This window comes from Harmonia axyridis, chromosome 3 (genome assembly GCF_914767665.1).
Source record: "Harmonia axyridis chromosome 3, icHarAxyr1.1, whole genome shotgun sequence".
In the NCBI taxonomy this organism is placed as follows: domain Eukaryota; kingdom Metazoa; phylum Arthropoda; class Insecta; order Coleoptera; family Coccinellidae; genus Harmonia; species Harmonia axyridis.
The window spans coordinates 23,976,789-23,994,722 of record NC_059503.1 but is presented as its reverse complement, the minus strand read 5'-3'; the positions used below and the strand labels follow the sequence as shown (position 1 = coordinate 23,994,722).

Below are 17,934 nucleotides of genomic sequence, written 5' to 3'. Positions count from 1 at the left end.
GTTCTCCATTAAGCTTGAACCTTGCTGAACCTGTATGGAAGCAATTAGCTGGAATGGAATTGACGCCAGCTGATTTAACAGAAATCGACAGAGATTATGTACCAGGCCTTCTTTGTATCAGAGATATGGGACCTGATGAACCTCTATTCCAAAATTTAGAAATGCCTTTTAGTACACCTTCTTCCTGCAGTATTGACATTCCCCTAAGTACAAAATATAAAAAGATTACTTATGAAAATAGATTAGAATATGTACGCCTTGCCCTAAACTTCAGGTAAACTCACTTGCTCAATTTAGATTTTTAACATTCTTAATTTATTTATTTTTTTTCAGACTCCATGAATTTGATGAACAAATCAAAGCTGTTCAGGATGGTATGTCCAGAGTTGTGCCAGTTCCTTTATTATCTTTGTTTAGTGGGTATGAGCTTGAAACTATGATTTGTGGTTCCCCAGATATTCCATTATCTCTGCTGAAATCAGTAGCTTCATACAAAGGTAATGTATTAAAAATGCGCACTTATTCTGATTAGTGTTCATACAATTTTTTTCAAACCATTATTATAACTAAAGTCCATATTCTGAACACAAGTCTATAACCAAGTATCTAGTAGATTTCAGCTTGATTATATCTATAATTTTGGAGATTTGTATCGGGAAAATAAAATATGAATATCATTGAGTCCAACTCTATCTAATATTCTTTATTCTTCAATCTCAATATCAGAGTTTTATATATCTTATTGATTTAGCTTAATAGATTATATTTGTTGTTCTCAGGAATTGACAGTTCAGCACCACTGATTCAATGGTTCTGGGAAGTAATGGAAGAATTCACAAATCAGGAAAGATCTTTATTTTTGAGATTTGTTTGGGGCCGGACTAGACTGCCCCGAACAATTGCAGATTTCAGAGGACGAGACTTTGTCATTCAAATACTAGATAAATATACGCCGCCAGATCATTTCCTTCCAGAAAGTTATACTTGCTTCTTCTTGCTTAAAATGCCTCGATATTCTTGCAAGGTAAGAATAGTAAGATTATTACTGATTGCTGCTAATCAGTTTTCAATATTTATATGTGGTATTATTATTATTATTCTATTCAACTATTATTTTTTCAGCATGTGCTCCAACAGAAGCTAAAATATGCTATTCATTTCTGTAAATCCATAGACAAAGATGAATATGCTAGAGTGGCAATGGCAGGAGATCTAGCTGTAAGTTCGAGTTCAGATATAGAAAGTGATCAAGAGATGGATAGCAGCAATTAATTCTGCGTATAACGCCTCTCGTCCAAACTTTTAAACTATATTCTTGTATCTTTTTCATTTTAATATAACTCGAATTTTCCGAATTATAATGTTAATGTTTGACAAATCTTGAAATTACTTGTTGGTTTTTTATAGTTTCGAAAGGAAAATGTAGTTGAATATTTTAATGTTAATTCTTCATTTTTTAAATGAAAGTGATTTTTTTTATTTGCTTTAATAAAATAATGTATATCATTGATATAATGAAAGTAGAATCAAAATATGCAAGTGAGTAGGTTATAATATATTAGTCATCGAATCTATTTATTGAAATTATATTAGTTTTCAGTATTGTTTTTTTTTCATATTGGTATTTCAGCCGAAATATTTCTAGTCAAATAAATTTTTAAACGTAATTGTATAATTGCTTCTAGTTTACAAATTTTCTTTATGAATTATATTATGCACAAGCTTAATGTCAGGTGGTTTTCTTCACTTCTATATGAAGAAAAATTTTTTTTTGATGATTTATGTAATTTTGAAGCAATATACTTTATAACATGAATAGGGTTTCTTTTACACCAACATAATGGAATGAATACAAGAGATTCATCAATATAATTTATTACATTTCGTATAAATCACTAACAAAATTAAATACAAAAGTAAAAAGGGCTAATACTGCATTTGATGCAGCCATTGAAGGCCTCCCTTAAAGTCTTATAATTTATTAAATATTGACACTGGATTTAACAACAAATTATTTGCATAACATTCAAACAAAACAGATCCAAGATTTTAACTTGCAAACTCTTTAAAAAGTAGCAGAATCTAAACTCAAATAAAAATTCAACGATTTTTTAAGACGAAAACTGTAACTGTAAACATTCTGTGAATGTAATAATTAATTTTTCGAATTGTTCTATAAAAAAAATTTATGACTAATTTACATAGTACGAATAATATCAACATGAAAATTTTAACATCCTTAAGTACAAGTGATACAATCACTGGGCACATAAATTTGGACACCCTGTATTGTGATAGGATGAATATGGATAACAAGGTACATTTTTATTCAATTCATTGAAGAATTTCAAGACGTATCTCTACAAAAATCATCCTCTCTAACTCTTCATGACAAAGCGCTCAATGAAGTAATTCATTTAGTTTGGAAGAAATGGAAAAATTTTATCTACAAATCAATAATATCTTATAGATATTCAATTTCTAGAATTCTTGCAAAAATTGACAATTGACGACAACATTGAACAGCATTTCGTTTATAAAAGTATAAAACACATTGACTATAATACTGATGCAACGATTTATCCCCAATTTTTGTGATTGATACCGTACAAGTATAGGATAAACTTGTTCCCAGTTTCATATATATATAAGTGTAGTAAACTATAAAAATAAGGATTTTCATTCTACTTAAATGTAAATAAATTAAGAAAATTGTCAGTGTAGAACTATTTACAACAATAGTTCAATGAGATATTTTCTATATCTATATATAATTGAAAAAACAATTTTCATTTGATAGAAATATTTGCAGTTTGAAAACATTCTCCTTGTCATGCTATTGGAATGATTTTCGTACATTTTATTGCATCAAGGTTCTCATTAAACCAAGGTAAAACCATGTAACTGAAATGATCAGATTTTCCAAAAATGTTGAAATACTTCTTCATTATTTTGACTTTATTCCAAGATATATTGAATCCGAATATAATCTCATTTCAGAAACAAATTATTTGAGAAAACGAATCAAGTAAATTAATCAATACTAATGAGCTCCAATATGGCAACTTTCAATATTAATGAGCATATAATGATCATTCAAAAACAACAAAAAGCTAATTATTCAAATTGAGATCTAATATTAAAGTATCCGAAACATTTTTTATAATAATGATTGTTTATATTTTCACATCTGATGATTAAATATAATGTTCAACAACTTGATACGAGTTTTAAAATTGGAGTTGTTCATAAGTAATTATCAACATTCAGTCTGTGGCAATTTTATAAATACATAATAAATATGCACCGTTTCGATGTTCTTGGTGTTTATAAATTCATCCCCTTTCATAGATCATAGGGAAAGGCAAGTGTCCAGCACTATCCTAACTAAGTACGAAATAGTTTCACTTAAAGCAACTAGTAATAAGCAATACTGTCTGTAAATATGACCCCACCACCTAAGCTTATAAGGCACTGTTTAGTGGTCCCCACGTAGAAGCTCCATCAATAAGTTGAAGCTAGGTCCTTCTCCATCTTTTGATTTTATAGTTAGCATTTCTTTCCCAACCTGAGAAAACAAATTTAAAAAATAATTAACAGTAAAAATTTCTGATTGACAATAAGGAGCAGAGCTTTACAAGAAAGTCTTTTTGAAGATATCGATACCATTATATAAAGATAATCTACATACAATGCCCTTATACTTATTATTATTTAATAGTATTTCATTGTGAAGAATAATTTGTTTGATTACATTCCCACTATATCAATCTGTTTGAGGTTAGAATTCAATTTTAGCAAAACACCTAAAGCAAAGGAACAAAAATGTAACATTGAATTGACCTCATTTTAAGTTTGCCTAACCCAGTTTGTTTCTTTTCTTGATAATATGTGTTAATCATTCGAGTTTATAGAGCTATTCTACAATAACGGAATCATTTTTTTGCTGCAATTAATATTAGATTTATGTCCAATTTATGAAGATCTCAATTAATAGGAGAATCATTTTTATACTATTGAATAACCTAACTTAATAAAGCAGCAAGGCAATTTTTTTTACCGATTTATTGATTATCCTGACCACAAAGAAAATTAGCTTTCCAAATCTTACCTGACAGGTTCGTTGTAGTTCAGGTATTCGAAGTAATAACTCCCCAAATTTAGAAGGACTTTCTGGATAATGAATTAGGGTATAATCTTGTAAAGCTTTCAATGCTTTCTCTTGAGATATTCTAACCTTTTCAGCTTCTTTCAATTCAGAAGTATCTGTAAATTATTAAAGTTAACTTGTGATTTTATTTTTCTCTGTATTTGTCTTACCAGAAGTTAAAAGTAGAATAACTTTCATTGCAATATACTCATATTGGTCTACCCTTAGCCTCCTAAGTTGTTCAGTAAAATTCAGCATTCTTTCTATACACGGTTGCATACCCATTTCCCTAGCTTGGTTTAAAGTGATACTTTTTCCAAGTGACACTCTTATTTCTCCTGGAGTTGACATTGATCGAAAACAGCAAGAGAATAAGAGTAACTCACACCATGAATTTATGAGAAGACAAATTTGATCATCAATCTATAAAAAAATACCAATTTAAAAAAAAAAAGGAAACAGTGAACAATGATTCTTCGGATGAAACTTACCGAAATATTTTTAAATAATGGCAAACTTTTGCACCATTTGACTATTTTGTACAGTCTATGATCAGCTATATGGCAAAGATTAGCAACAAAGTCAGGACTGGTTTCAGATGAAGCTATAGCTGTACCAGCTAGAAGAGGATGATTGGCCAAATTATGTACTGCGCCACTTCCGCTCTCCTTGCCCAAGTGTCCTTCAGTGTTGAGTTTTTGAAGTTCAGTTTCATTATAATGCCAAAGGTGCTCCACATCCATTATTTCCTATTATTATTAAAATCATGTTAGTTTTGAAATTCATAATTCACAATATTTCAATTGGAACTATCAAATACGTAGAGAATCTTTTTTTTTTTTTGAAAATCTCCATACTTTCACTTTACTTTTTTATTGTACCTTTTAATTATCTTTTAAATAAAATAAAGCAAATCTATCAGAAGGCGGTCACAGATTTGTATATGAGAAATAAGAACAGATTACTGTTGGTTTGATACAGATCAGAAATTCTAGTAAGAAAACTTTTTAACCAATATTAGAAATATCACATACAATTCGATTTACTTTCAAACTCAACTAAATACAAATTTTCACTCAACAGAAAGGTGTGGCCTGAAGAAATTTGCCAAATTTACCTGCAATAATGGTGGGACTCCTTTTGAGCCTGGGATTGCACTTCGCCGATGGTGAGAATGACTAAATTCTGAAGGTTCTAATTTAACAGTTAAAGAATGGTCATTCATAGTATGTCTCATATCCGAGGAACTATTCCTGAAGTCGGAGTGATTTGTTAACGACGGTGGAAGAGAATATGAACACTGGTATGTTGAGCGACCACCCCTGGTCCTGTCTTCTCTGATGGCTGCAAAGAACAGTTAATATTAAAATTATTTGAAAAATATAATTTTCTTGAATTTCACAGATTAATTCAACTCACTAATGAAATCTAATAATTATTCTTATACGGTGGAATAAAATCTTGCCTTTATGCATAAACCACTTGAACTCTTCATTGGCATCAAAGAACGAAAGAGTAGATATATTGGGCATGTAATGAGGGGAGCCAAATATGAGCAACTGACGTTGATAATTGAGGATAAGATACAGAGCAGAAGATCGGTTGGTAGTAGACAAAATTCTTGGCTGAAGGATTTAAGAAGATGGTTCAGCTGTAGTTTCACCAACATTTTTAGAGTAGTGACTTCTAGAATTATGATTGCCAGATTGATTGCCAATCTTTATTAGGATATTTCAACTATATTCAGGGGTATTTGTATGAAATTTGATAAAAACATCGGTAATTATATCGCAGTATACTTCAACCTCAAGAATATGATCTATAAATTTTCAAGGCTTGAAATATAAGAATGAAACTAAAAATTCATTTCTCTTAAGTTTAAGCATACAACCATGATATCGAAAATATATATATTATAACGATGATACTGAATAGGTACAACAAAAACTTTGGTTTTCATAAAAGTTGAGATATTCTTTTAAAATGGCAGAAAACAATATAAATAAACCATTTGGTAAAGTATACAATGCTCTCGCATAAAATTTCTTATGATTTTGGAAAAAATTCTCCGATTTTCTTATTCTGCATTATACAGGGTTAGAACTATTTAGAGGGGCACTACAAGGATATCGAAAACCGTTAGAAATACAGGGTGGCTTGAATTACAAAAAAGTTGCGGTATTTAGGGATTAGTGTGTTGGTGTTAACAGATCCAAAATATCTCCAATGGTTCCCGAGATATCTCGAAAAAACTAAAAATCGAGATTTTCTTTCTTTCTGTATAACTCATTTGCTTCTGGATATAACTTTACAGAATTCGGTTTTAAGCATAATCCAATATAGAGATTTTAATGGCGTCAGATTTTTTTCTGTTTTTCATTGTATCAGAGATGCCATAGCAATTTTTTTTTATGGATGTCATATTGGATTTCCTTATGAGGTGATAAAGGAAAAAATTGCGAATTCAACAATATATCACACTCTACAAAAATATCGAGTCTAGCTACGCAAATTTGAATTTCCTTTTTATTTTTTTGGTTAAGTATAAGGCTAGTGCCAGAATTGTCAAATAACTTGTTACTTCGTTCAGTTGTTATGTGTAACCATCACATAATTTTTGTAAAAACTTAAATCCTGTTTGATAAGTAACGTCCTATTAATTACATAATCATGTTGATACCAACAGTACATAGCGTACAACTGGCAATATCTGTAGAAATTGTTCTACATAATTGAAAATAACTCAAGTGATGGTTTCACATAACAACTGTCAACAAACTCATTTGACAATTCTGGCTCCAGCCTACTCTACTACTAAAAAAAAAATAAAAAGTTCAATTTTGCTTAGCTAGACTAGATATTTTGGTAGAATGTGATACATTCCTATTTTTTTTCTTTATTACATCATAAGGAGATCCAATATGGCGTCCATAAGAAAAAAATTGGCTATCGCGTCTCTGAAACAATGGAAAACAGAAAAAATCTTTATATTGGATTATGCTTCAAACCGAATTTCGTGAAGTTATCTTCAGAAACAAATGAGTTATAAGGAAAAAAAATCTTGATTTTTAGTTTTTTCGAGATATCTCGGGAACCATTGGAGATATTTTGGATCTGTTAACACCTACACAACAATCCTTAAATAACACAATTTTTTTGTTATTTAAGCCACCCTGTATTTCTAACGGTTTTCAATATCTCTGAAGTACGCCTCTAAATAGTTCTAACCCTGTATAAAACTTCAACCCATTCAACGATTCAACTTAATGTTTGACTTTGCAGAAATGAAAACGACACCTTCTATCGTATACTCTACCATAGAAATGATGTCATCAATCTCATTATCCCATTAGGATCATTTCATTCTCGAGTCCAGTTCCAGTTCTTCATCCTTCGCAACCTTGACTTTCTCCGCGTTATCTCATCAATTATCGATGATGCAAGAGAAGGAAAGAATTTCGGACCTCCCAAACAGAATATATGGAACCCCCCAGGACAGAAAAAAATAATAACACCCGGTTCCCAAGACGAGATTTCGATGTAATAAATTCAGATATAAATTCATTTACGATCCGGGACCGAGAAAGAAACCTTGTCAAAAAAGAACATAGTTGATAATTTGAAATGGACGCCGAATGTGATCCGATCCTTATTTTATGCCAAGAGCTGCTCAAAGCTAACACTATATAATTATGTATCAGGTGTTCGAAGGAGTGTCTTGGAAAAAAATAATTAATAAAACTAGTTATTTATCGAATTGATGGCAAACTGGAAGAATTAATTAATGGTTCAGGATTAATGGAGAAATATGAGCCTTTGTTTTCGCTACTTTATAGTAGCGGCATACTGAACAACCATTGTTAGTAAGCGTTAATTTATTTATCTAGTAGAAATGAACACTAAATTTAAACATTAGTTTATTATTCTTCCAAAATTAATTGTAGATTTGAATTTTTATAGTATGGAACGACACTTCAGACGGCGATTCGATTTAAAAAGTTCCTATGAACTTTCTGTGGCTGCTTTGGTGTGATTTACAATAAAAAAGCGTATTTATAAAAATGCCATCAATATTTTTTCACCGATTGACAGCACATATCAATCAGCAAAGTATTATTTTTCCTGCCTAGGCAGCAAAGTAACGACTTTCCAGCCTAGGCAGCTGAATGATTATTCTCAATGGCAATAAAACATTCGACATTTTTTGCTACCTTCCTTATTTCTGGTGAAGAAAGTACTTCTAAGTAGCTATTATTGTCCATAATATAAATATATCCGATATTTTTCCAAAAAACAGTCAGATATTTCATAAGTAGTCAAACTATAATTATCATGGACACATACATTTCCATATCAACCAACCATTCTAACAATTGCGATTTCTATAAAATTTCGTTTTAATTTATTCATACAGAAAAAAAAAAAAGATTGTGAAATGTAATTATTTGAAAATACAATATCCTACATATATCATTATGAACAATCGAAGAAAAAATTATATGTTCAACTCGGCAGCAAACTAGATTGAATGTCTTTGTTGAATTCCTAGCCTCGCTACGCTCGGCTATCAGCCGCGTCAGTCAATCTACTACTTTGCTGCCTAGTAAAACAAATAACTATTAACTGCCTACTGAGACGTCATTGGATCTTATAATTTAAATCTAGTGAGGGCTAAATTACATCTGAATTTTTTTTTGAAGGGCCCAATGAATCAGTTTCGTACCGCAATTAGGACACACCCTGTAAAATCCATCATACCGCTTAGTCGATTAATTAAAATGACAAAATATTTCTTGTGGATCAGGCTATGAGCGACACTGGCATAATTAAGTATAAATAATATTTTGCGGGCTTCCTTTTCTTCTATTCAGCATCTTTGGCAATTTAAGTAAAATCAAGTTGAGATTCCTTCAACCAAGAATGCTTAATGCATAAGGCACACTAAGGATTTAATGTTATTTCAATTCCTTCAACTTGAGAATATCTAAACTTGGCTAGAGTTATCAGTCATTGTATTTAAATTGGATAAAGAGAAATAAAGAGAAACATGCTCAATGGGGTTGATAATAGAAAATTTTAAATTTCATTGTGTAATACTGCCGAAGACTAAGTCATTGGGCATGAAAGGAAAAGCTTTTTAGAAAAGTTTTTTCAAAAGCGCCAAAGGATTTATCCTTTGAATAATAATATTTCAAACGGCTTATAAGAACTGTCGCTTTGAACAAAAAAAAAAAAGTTTTATCAAAAGCTAAGAATCGAATAAAAAAAATTCTTGACACCTTACGGACGTATGGCTATGCAATTGACAAGATGCATAGCTACAATACTTGAAAGCTGAAACAACCACACTCTTGTTCACGGAATTTTTTAATAATTGTTCGACGTACATTTCAACAACTATGTTGTCATTATCATATACGAAAAGTTTCCTTCTTGAAGGTATCTGAGATGCTAGTTAATTTTTACCAAAAACGAAGGGGCCAAAGTCCCTTCGAAGTCACTATAAATAAAAAATGGAGCAATTACAGCAATCTTCAATTCCTGATATGACAATTTGGTTGTCTAAACGTACCTCAAACGACGCTTATTAAAAAACCATTCGACAAGAGTGAGGTTGATTCAGCTTTTAAGTTTGGTACCACAATAATAGTAAATACAATTTTTTATTTACCGCAAAGCCTTAGGCATATAATCGAATATGAATTTCTGAAAATTTATTCACATTTTCAAACACGACTTAAATTATTCCATAAAATAAGACAATTATACACGACACCGTAAAATTTAGTGTTTTTCAACCTTTTGCAACGAGTTCCTGAACACCACGGTTCACAAAAGCCATCTTGAAATGCAAATTTCAAAAAGATCACAACATATAAATCCAGTTTTCAAAAAAACACCATCAATTTCATTCTTCGAAATAAATGTTCTGTGCTAATATGCATAATCAATACACTGTATAATCACTTTCCCGCTGATCATTCAGTTATTTCTTAATTATCTTACAATGGCTATTAATATTTACTCGAGTGATTTAGCTCTAGGACGATTTGATTATTGCCTGAAGAAACAACGGATTGGTCGACTCATTCACGAAATGCCACAAGGACAACTAAGCTCATTCAATGAAATGAAATAGCACATTGAAACGACGACGTTTCGATAAGTTGTAATATATTACATATTATTTTCAAAAGTTCTCGTAAATTATGCCAGTAAGATACAATGAGTTAAATTTTCATGCGTGGTTAATATTAATTATTATTAGCATTTCACTTTGAATGTTAACGGGAGTGACAGAGGAACTAACTTCCGGGAAGAAGGCATCGACGCTGTTTGAATTTCATCAGATTGCATTTGAACTAATGAACGATTTTTTTAACCTTGACAATGACCTCGATTCGTCAAAACCAAAAGACGAATTAGAAGCTGATATAAAGAGGAAATTGGCAATGTATTCAAATAAGATTTTCCTTAATCGAAAAAGAGATGAAGAGAAAGTAGGTATGGTTAATTGTGATGCAAAAATAGCTCTTCAATAGCGTTAGCCAATTAACTATTTTTTATTTCATTCCAATACCAGAAGAGGCAAGGTTGATTTGCAACAAAAACCGAAAACACATGAAGTATATGAGAAGTTCTCACTTGCATAGTTCAAGGCTCAGTCGTTTTTCTCTATTTGGAAGATTTAAGTTTAATTTTACTAAAATCTTTGTAATATATGTATTCATATTTATTACGCACAGATAGATTATCTATCTTTGTATTTATTTGTAACAGAGCGTTCTCAAATAAACATTATTATTATTATTATATATTGTCTCGAAACTATACCGACTTTTTGCCGTTAAAAAGCCCAAAAGACCATTTCTAATGGAGATTTTTGTGTAATTTTATCGGAATAGTCTCTTTGACTAGTATTCAGTAAATCGATACAGAAATATATGTAATTTTGTGATTCTCCCATAAATTAATGTAGGTATTAATTGCACTTATGTTATTTTATGTATTATAGTTAGTAAGAATAATGCTATTCTTTTAAAAATAATACTAATAATAAAAGAGAGCTGTCAGATGTGTCCTTGTGACTGTTATTACTTCAATAAAAAATTTCCTATGTTTGGTTTTGGCTTTCAAAATATAAATCAGCGGAGCCCTTAGTTCGATATCATGTAAGAATTCATCAGAATCAAGTAATTTACCGCAATTTACCAAAAGTTCATAGAAACTTTAAATTCTATTGCGCTGTCTATTCCTCCCTCGAAATATCACTTGTTTCGATCAATGGCACACGGCCTGACTGGCCAGTACTTCTAGTTTTATGAAGAAGTAAAAAATTGGGTCGACTTGTGGATTGCTTCAAAAGATGACCAGTTTTTTTAACGCGGGATTCGTACGCTGCCCGAAAGATGGGAGAAGATAGTGGCCAGCAATAGACAACACTTTGAATCATAAATAACCTGTTTTTCACAATAAAGCCTCGAATTTTGGAGAAAAAAACGACGGAAGCAAATTTGTAAGCCTATGTATTATCAATTAGGTTCAATTTAAAATTAGGTTCCTTCAACTTTTTCCCAATTAACTTCTTTCTTTATATTTTAAATTGAAGCTTTTGTTCAAATTTCCATGCCAGATGGAATGAATGATTAGTAAGGAATTTAAAACTAAATGTTTAATCTTTTTCAAACAATGTGTCACCACGCGAGAGGTGCAATAAAAATATTCCTCACCTTCCAGTTTCATGCCACATTGCAAGCACTTCTCGAACCTGCACGCTGGACATTTTTTTCTGGTAGCCACTGTAACTGGACAAGAAGCGCCTCTCAGACAAACGTAGTTCTTTCGGTTTTGCACTGTTCTCTTGAAGAAACCTTTACACGATTCACAGCTGAAAATACCGTAGTGAAAACCAGATATCTTGTCGCCGCATATGGGACAGGGGCTGTTGATGAGTTGCTGTCTTGAGATGCCTGGTTGAGCGGGCAGTGAGGTGTGGATTAGGCCAGTCTTTTCTTCTACTTCATCCAGGCCATCGTTATCGTTCGAATAAGGCGAGGGTGAATCTTCTTGAAGACTTCGATAAAGTACGTTGTGATGGAGTGGGCTACCATGGATGTTGTGCATATGACGACCCTGTATTGAAAAATTGCGTTAAACTTATATTCAAACTATACAAACGATTTAACAAACATAAATAATGTTGATGTATCGGATGTATTGGAATATTATATGATATAAATTAATCATAATATTAGGTGTGGTGAAAGAAATCCTTTATTAGGTTCTATGGTTTAGCCCCGCCCCATTCGCCATTTTTAGGCTCAACTTGAACGTATTGTCGCTTTGTGTTTTATCTCTGTATAATATTTCGCGTTGTTTAAATCAGATCGTGTTTCACTTGAAGGTGTTACAAAGATGAGATTTCGTACTACAAATACTTTTTTGACAGTTTTGTGATTAGTGACTAGTTGCCGTTGACATCGTCCGACAACATTTTCTTGCCTTGGCAGATCAGGATCAAGTCCAAGAAGAGTACCTACGGGCTTGTTCATCGCAATTGTTTATTTTTGCAGTTTTTCTTCACTTAGTTTCTTTATCTTTTTCTATATAAAAGCACCTTTCATTATGATAACCTTCATATTGTAAAAAAAAACTTTCACTTTCATCTTCTTGTTCGACTTCTTCTGAATTCGAGTCATGATTTTTTCCACCAAGTTTTTATTCTCGTCCACTTTTTTTTATTTTCTTCAATTTCATCGCAATTTGAAAATTCATCTCAAAACATTTTAGCCAAACCCCCGGATCTTTCAAAAAATACTCTTTCGGTATAGTTCTTGGAGCAAAAACAGATAAGAAAACATGCAACATAAAATAAAAACTTTGTTGACAAAATCAACATTGAAAGGACTGCCGATAATAAAGGAGGCAGTTTTCTGCTGGACATCATGGAACTTGGGCAAATAGAAAGCCTACGAACATACTTCAGAGACCAAGTAAGTATGTCAGAGTTTTACAAAACATCATGTGAAGCAGACGAATAAACATCTTCACAACTACACTAGGAGCATGTTTCATACAACCAACAGATAATTTCAGAAAAACTGTAAAGATGGAGAAGTCTCTAGACATATAGGGGGTGAACCAGAATCAGCTTCGAACTATTGGCTCACATCATGTGGAATGTATCCAGAAATCGAAGGTTTTCTTCTAGCCATTGCTGATTATGTTTAATGTACATATATTATGGTCCTCAGTTAAGTGAAAAAGCTACTAGCTTGATTCCGCTGAGGATGAAATAAAGACGTTAATTATTATTATTATATCGTGGATCGATGTCAAATGTTTGCGGTAACGAATATGAAGAAAAAGACGCCGCAGAAGGGAAGATAATTCACCAAGAATTGGCAACTATATTAGGAGTGTCATACTACAAGTACGAACACATAGTCGGAGTAACAAATATTTACAGCATCAATACATCATCATTAGCACTCAGCTCTCTGCGTCCACTGCTGGACATAAGCCTCCCCAATTTCTACCCATTCCTTCCTGTCTTGAGCTCTTTGTATCCAGGGCATCAATACATTAAATGCCAAACAACAAGAAATTAGGAGGTCAACTTTGTATGAATTCATCTATTGAATATATTGTATTAGAAAGTGAATATTCCAGTACATATTGAATTTTTCCTATCAGCTGACAAAAAAAATCTAGAAAAGTTTGGGAGTACTAGTACTCTCATCCGCAACCGATACAGAAGATGTTGCTGTGTGTTTGGTGGAATTGGCATGGCATATTCTACTATTGTCAAATGTTCATTTCCGCCCTCTACTGTGAACAATTCGAGCATTTGAAGCTACGCTTTCCTCGGACAGTCACCGTCGACCGCCGCGTCTCGACTTTATCTAACCAATAGCAATCTCTGGGCGGAGCTACATTTTTGTTAGAATTGTGATTGGTTAGATAAAAGTCGTCGAAACGCGACGGTCAACGGAGATTTCATTTTGTCTGACGGCCACCCTGCCCACACAGACAGGCAATCTGGCAAAAAGATGAAATTTATTTTTAGAGTGAAGAAGCTCAAACTGTCTTTAATTTGGCAAGACTTTTGTTGGCTCAGTTCAAAAGACTTCGAGATGGAGGGAGCCATTTACAGAGAGAATCATTCAGGTTTGGAGCATTTCAAACAATCATTAAGAACTTTCAACTAGCAATCAGAAGAACAGATATTCTAGTTCTCATATTTTACTATATATCGAAAAGTTTTTTAAGCGTACACTCTATCACTAACCAGTAACTAGTTGAACTAGTACTTATAAAGTTGTATGAGGTATAAAGTCAACAAAAATCCTGTTCATTGAATCAACCAAACTCAAACAAGAAGTACAATCAGCCAATTAGAACTCTGAAATGGGATATGAAGTTATTAGTTATATATTAGTAATATATTAGTTAGAGATGAATCTCAAAATGATTGAGTTAAGAAAAAGCACAATGAATCATTTAATCGAAATCACTAGACCTATAAGAGCATATTAAGTGAATCAAATAATATTCAAGTACACATAACAGTACTTTTTAGAAGTCCAGACTTCTGTGGTTATATACACATTTCAATACCGATGTTAATCTATTATTTCTATGACATATCACAAACCTGTATCGGACTATGAGTTGGTGAAAACTGTTGCGTGGGCGACACTGATACCGAAACACTAGAATAGCTGCAACAACTGGAATGCGATGCATCACTATTGTTCCGACTCAAGTTTGGGGTTAAGTTTATGTGTCTTTGAGTAAGGGGACTCTGATTTGGCGAACTGAACACACTGTAGGCGGAATGAATAGCAGAGTCGGGACTCGGGGTAGGTGGAACGTTGAGAGCTTTGTGCATCATGTCTTTATGGCTTATCATCGGAACACCGGTGATGGGGTGACGTTGTCCTAGGAGGGGCGAATGACTGGGGGTGCTATGAAGTGAATAGTTGCCCATAGGAGGTTGCTTCATCCTTAGTATAGGGCTGTCCTTAGAATCTAAGATGATCGTTGATGTTTGTTTTGTTTGCTGGGGTATGGAAAGGTTTTCTGGTATCTGAAACAAACAACATACAATATAAGTAATATTTTCTCAGATATTGGAACCAACAAGGGTAAAAAAAAATATTGAATATAGTCCTGACAAAATTATAAGAAATATTCACATTATTATGGAACAATTTGTTTTACCCTTTTACAATATTGACTTCTTCCAATACAAAACAGACATATTCCAAATACTTGATTTAATACTTGTGCAAAAACAATGAAATCAAGTTTCTTATAAATTTGCTTTGGACTATATTACTTGTAGCTTCATCCATCAACTTTGATATAAAGAAAAATATTCTGATTGCATCGATACCAGGTGTGTGTACAAGTCCCCCTAGACCCTAGACCAATATTTCGGTTGTTGTCTATCAAAACCATAATAATTTTTTTTTGGGGTATACGGTATTTGATTGGTTGGTGACAACCAAATAATGAGATCCTTCAAAACTGGAGTGGGCATAGGATCCTTTTTGAATCCCAAATAGACAGCTAATCAAGAAAAGTTTCATTGTTATAACGTGAGAAACTTGCATGATAAATTGTAAATCATTTAATTCAGTGTATAGCAGTGTGTATATTAGTTAACTATAATTTTTCTCCTTGTTGAAGTTAAAACCGAATTGATAGTTAAAATACTCATATTAAATATTTCCACAAACTTTAAGAGCGTTGTTGCGGGAACATAGGTGAAACATGTTCAGATCCATTTCACACTATCTTCCATAGTATCTGGTAAAATTTCTTACCAAGGCAAATGTAATTAACTTCCAAAAAATTTTGTTAAAGAAATGATTCCTTTTGGATACATAACCCGCCACTCACCAGGTTTTCGAGCATTCGGAGCAGTTTCCAGTCGAGCAGTCAAGTTCAGTCTTTCATTTACAGTCTGGCAGCCGAGTCCTTAGCTGTCCGACTGTAAATTGACTGGAAGATGCTCCGAATGCTCGAAATCGGGAACCCGGTGAGTGGTGGGTCTAACACTCTGATTCCACTAGGCAGAATATATTTCATTGTATTTAACAATCCTTAAAAATAGAAAATTTTACCTGATCTATAGACTCTTCATCCACGCACATATCTCTTTCGTTGTCCGACAACTCCCCCTCCCAAGACATCGGCCGCGGTGGACGATCCCCATCGTCTTCTTTATTTTTACTGCGCATGTTCACGGAGGCACTATGGAACTCGATACGGGCAACTTCCGCATCTGCGACATCCGGTGGTGGTTCCCCTGAAGACGAGGAGGGGACATGCTGGTGATAAACCTCCATATTGATTGGAGTGACTGATATATTGGGGGACCTCATCTCGGCGGCCATGTTGTTTCCACTGTCTCAACTAATCCCACTCTGGGGCATCGTGCTACCTGGTCCGTACCACATCCACTGGAAGGAAAAAAATTGGTTTAGTTTCGTAAGAAAATTATTCAAATATACAATATTAATTAGAGTTTTTTTCATTTTCTGTTCTAAACTATAAACTTTTTGCTTTTCTTCTGGAACGGAGAATATTTATTTAATTATGGACGAAAACCAGAACAAAAATTGAGAAAGACAGGATGTGAACTCAAAAACCTTCTACTCGGATAATGAATCAAACTAACATGTATAGATAGACTGATGTGATTAGATTTTTATCAAGACAAGTCAGCGGTATTGGTTAAACTTCCCTATATAGGATATAAGAACTATTTAGAGGGGCACTACAGGGATATCGAAAACCGTTAGAGATACAGGGTGGCTCAATATACAAAAAAGTTGCGTTATTTAGGGATTAATGTGTTAGTGTTAACAGATCCGAAATATCTCCAATGGTTCCCGAGATATCTCGAAAAAACTAAAAATCGAGATTTTTTTTTTCCGTATAACTCATTTGTTTCTGGAGATAACTTCACGAAATTCGGTTTGTAGCCATCATCCAATATAAAGGTTTCAATGATGTCGTCAGATTTTTTCTGTTTCTCATTGTTTCAGAAACGCGATAGTCTTTTTTTTTTTCTTATAGACTACATCTTAGATCTCCTTATGAGGTGATAAAGAAAAGAATTACGAATTCAACAATGTATCACAGTCTAAATATCGAGTCTAGCTACGCAAATTTGAACTTCCTTTTTATTTTTTTCTTCAAGTAGTTTCAGATGGCGCATAAAGCGTTTATATTTGACATTTATCTCGGTTCTCGGCTCTCGCTCGGGCTCTCGTTACCTTTGAGTATAGAATAATAATATTTTATATTGTATGCTTGTGACAATCTTCTATACTCTGAATAGACCAATAGCCGTTTGTCCTTATATTCCATTCATAATTTCATCAAAAATTCTTTAGGAACTGAATTGTAATTTATTGTGAAAGTTTACAGTGTCTAAAATCACTATTTCATTTTTAAACGGCGCCAGACAGATAGCGAGTATTCGCACAATTCTGAAGAGCGGCATCTCACAGAACTGTGGTAAGGAAAACACCAAAGCAACAGATGGATTATCTTAAAAAGTCTGAAACAAAATCGAATCGGTGCACACACCAGGTTTTCTATGCATCTTAGTTAGGATTAGCCAATGTTTCTTCTATATACACATTAGACCTCAATGAGGCAAGTTTATTTATTCGAATGAAGATGATTTGTCTGGTACAAAGAATATTGGAATTAAATAATAAAATTTTGTTTAATGTCTAATAACTAAGGAAGAATGACACTAA

General features: G+C 32.9%; 2 protein-coding genes across 7 annotated transcripts in view; one reads left to right on the top strand and one right to left on the bottom strand.

Moving 5' to 3' along the window:
- The window catches only part of LOC123675233 (E3 ubiquitin-protein ligase HERC2), a 36,174-nt gene extending 34,816 nt beyond the window's left edge, over positions 1-1,358 (top strand). Inside the window, exons 56-59 of the mRNA XM_045610570.1 lie at positions 1-274; positions 334-497; positions 780-1,024; positions 1,123-1,358. Coding sequence (XP_045466526.1) covers positions 1-274; positions 334-497; positions 780-1,024; positions 1,123-1,272 — 833 coding nt within the window. The 3' untranslated portion in view covers positions 1,273-1,358. The remainder of the gene's footprint in view (positions 275-333; positions 498-779; positions 1,025-1,122) is intronic.
- Positions 1,359-1,859: 501 nt separating this feature from the next.
- LOC123675235 (nuclear hormone receptor FTZ-F1 beta) overlaps positions 1,860-17,934 on the bottom strand; it is a 63,371-nt gene continuing 47,296 nt past the window's right edge. For all 6 annotated transcript variants that reach the window (XM_045610575.1, XM_045610577.1, XM_045610576.1 and 3 more), the window contains 8 exons: positions 16,285-16,623; positions 14,808-15,242; positions 11,881-12,283; positions 5,268-5,494; positions 4,642-4,899; positions 4,321-4,573; positions 4,112-4,266; positions 1,860-3,568 (listed from right to left, as the gene is read on the bottom strand). In XM_045610575.1, coding sequence (XP_045466531.1) covers positions 3,479-3,568; positions 4,112-4,266; positions 4,321-4,573; positions 4,642-4,899; positions 5,268-5,494; positions 11,881-12,283; positions 14,808-15,242; positions 16,285-16,557 — 2,094 coding nt within the window. In that variant the 5' untranslated portion in view covers positions 16,558-16,623 and the 3' untranslated portion in view covers positions 1,860-3,478. The remainder of the gene's footprint in view (positions 3,569-4,111; positions 4,267-4,320; positions 4,574-4,641; positions 4,900-5,267; positions 5,495-11,880; positions 12,284-14,807; positions 15,243-16,284; positions 16,624-17,934) is intronic.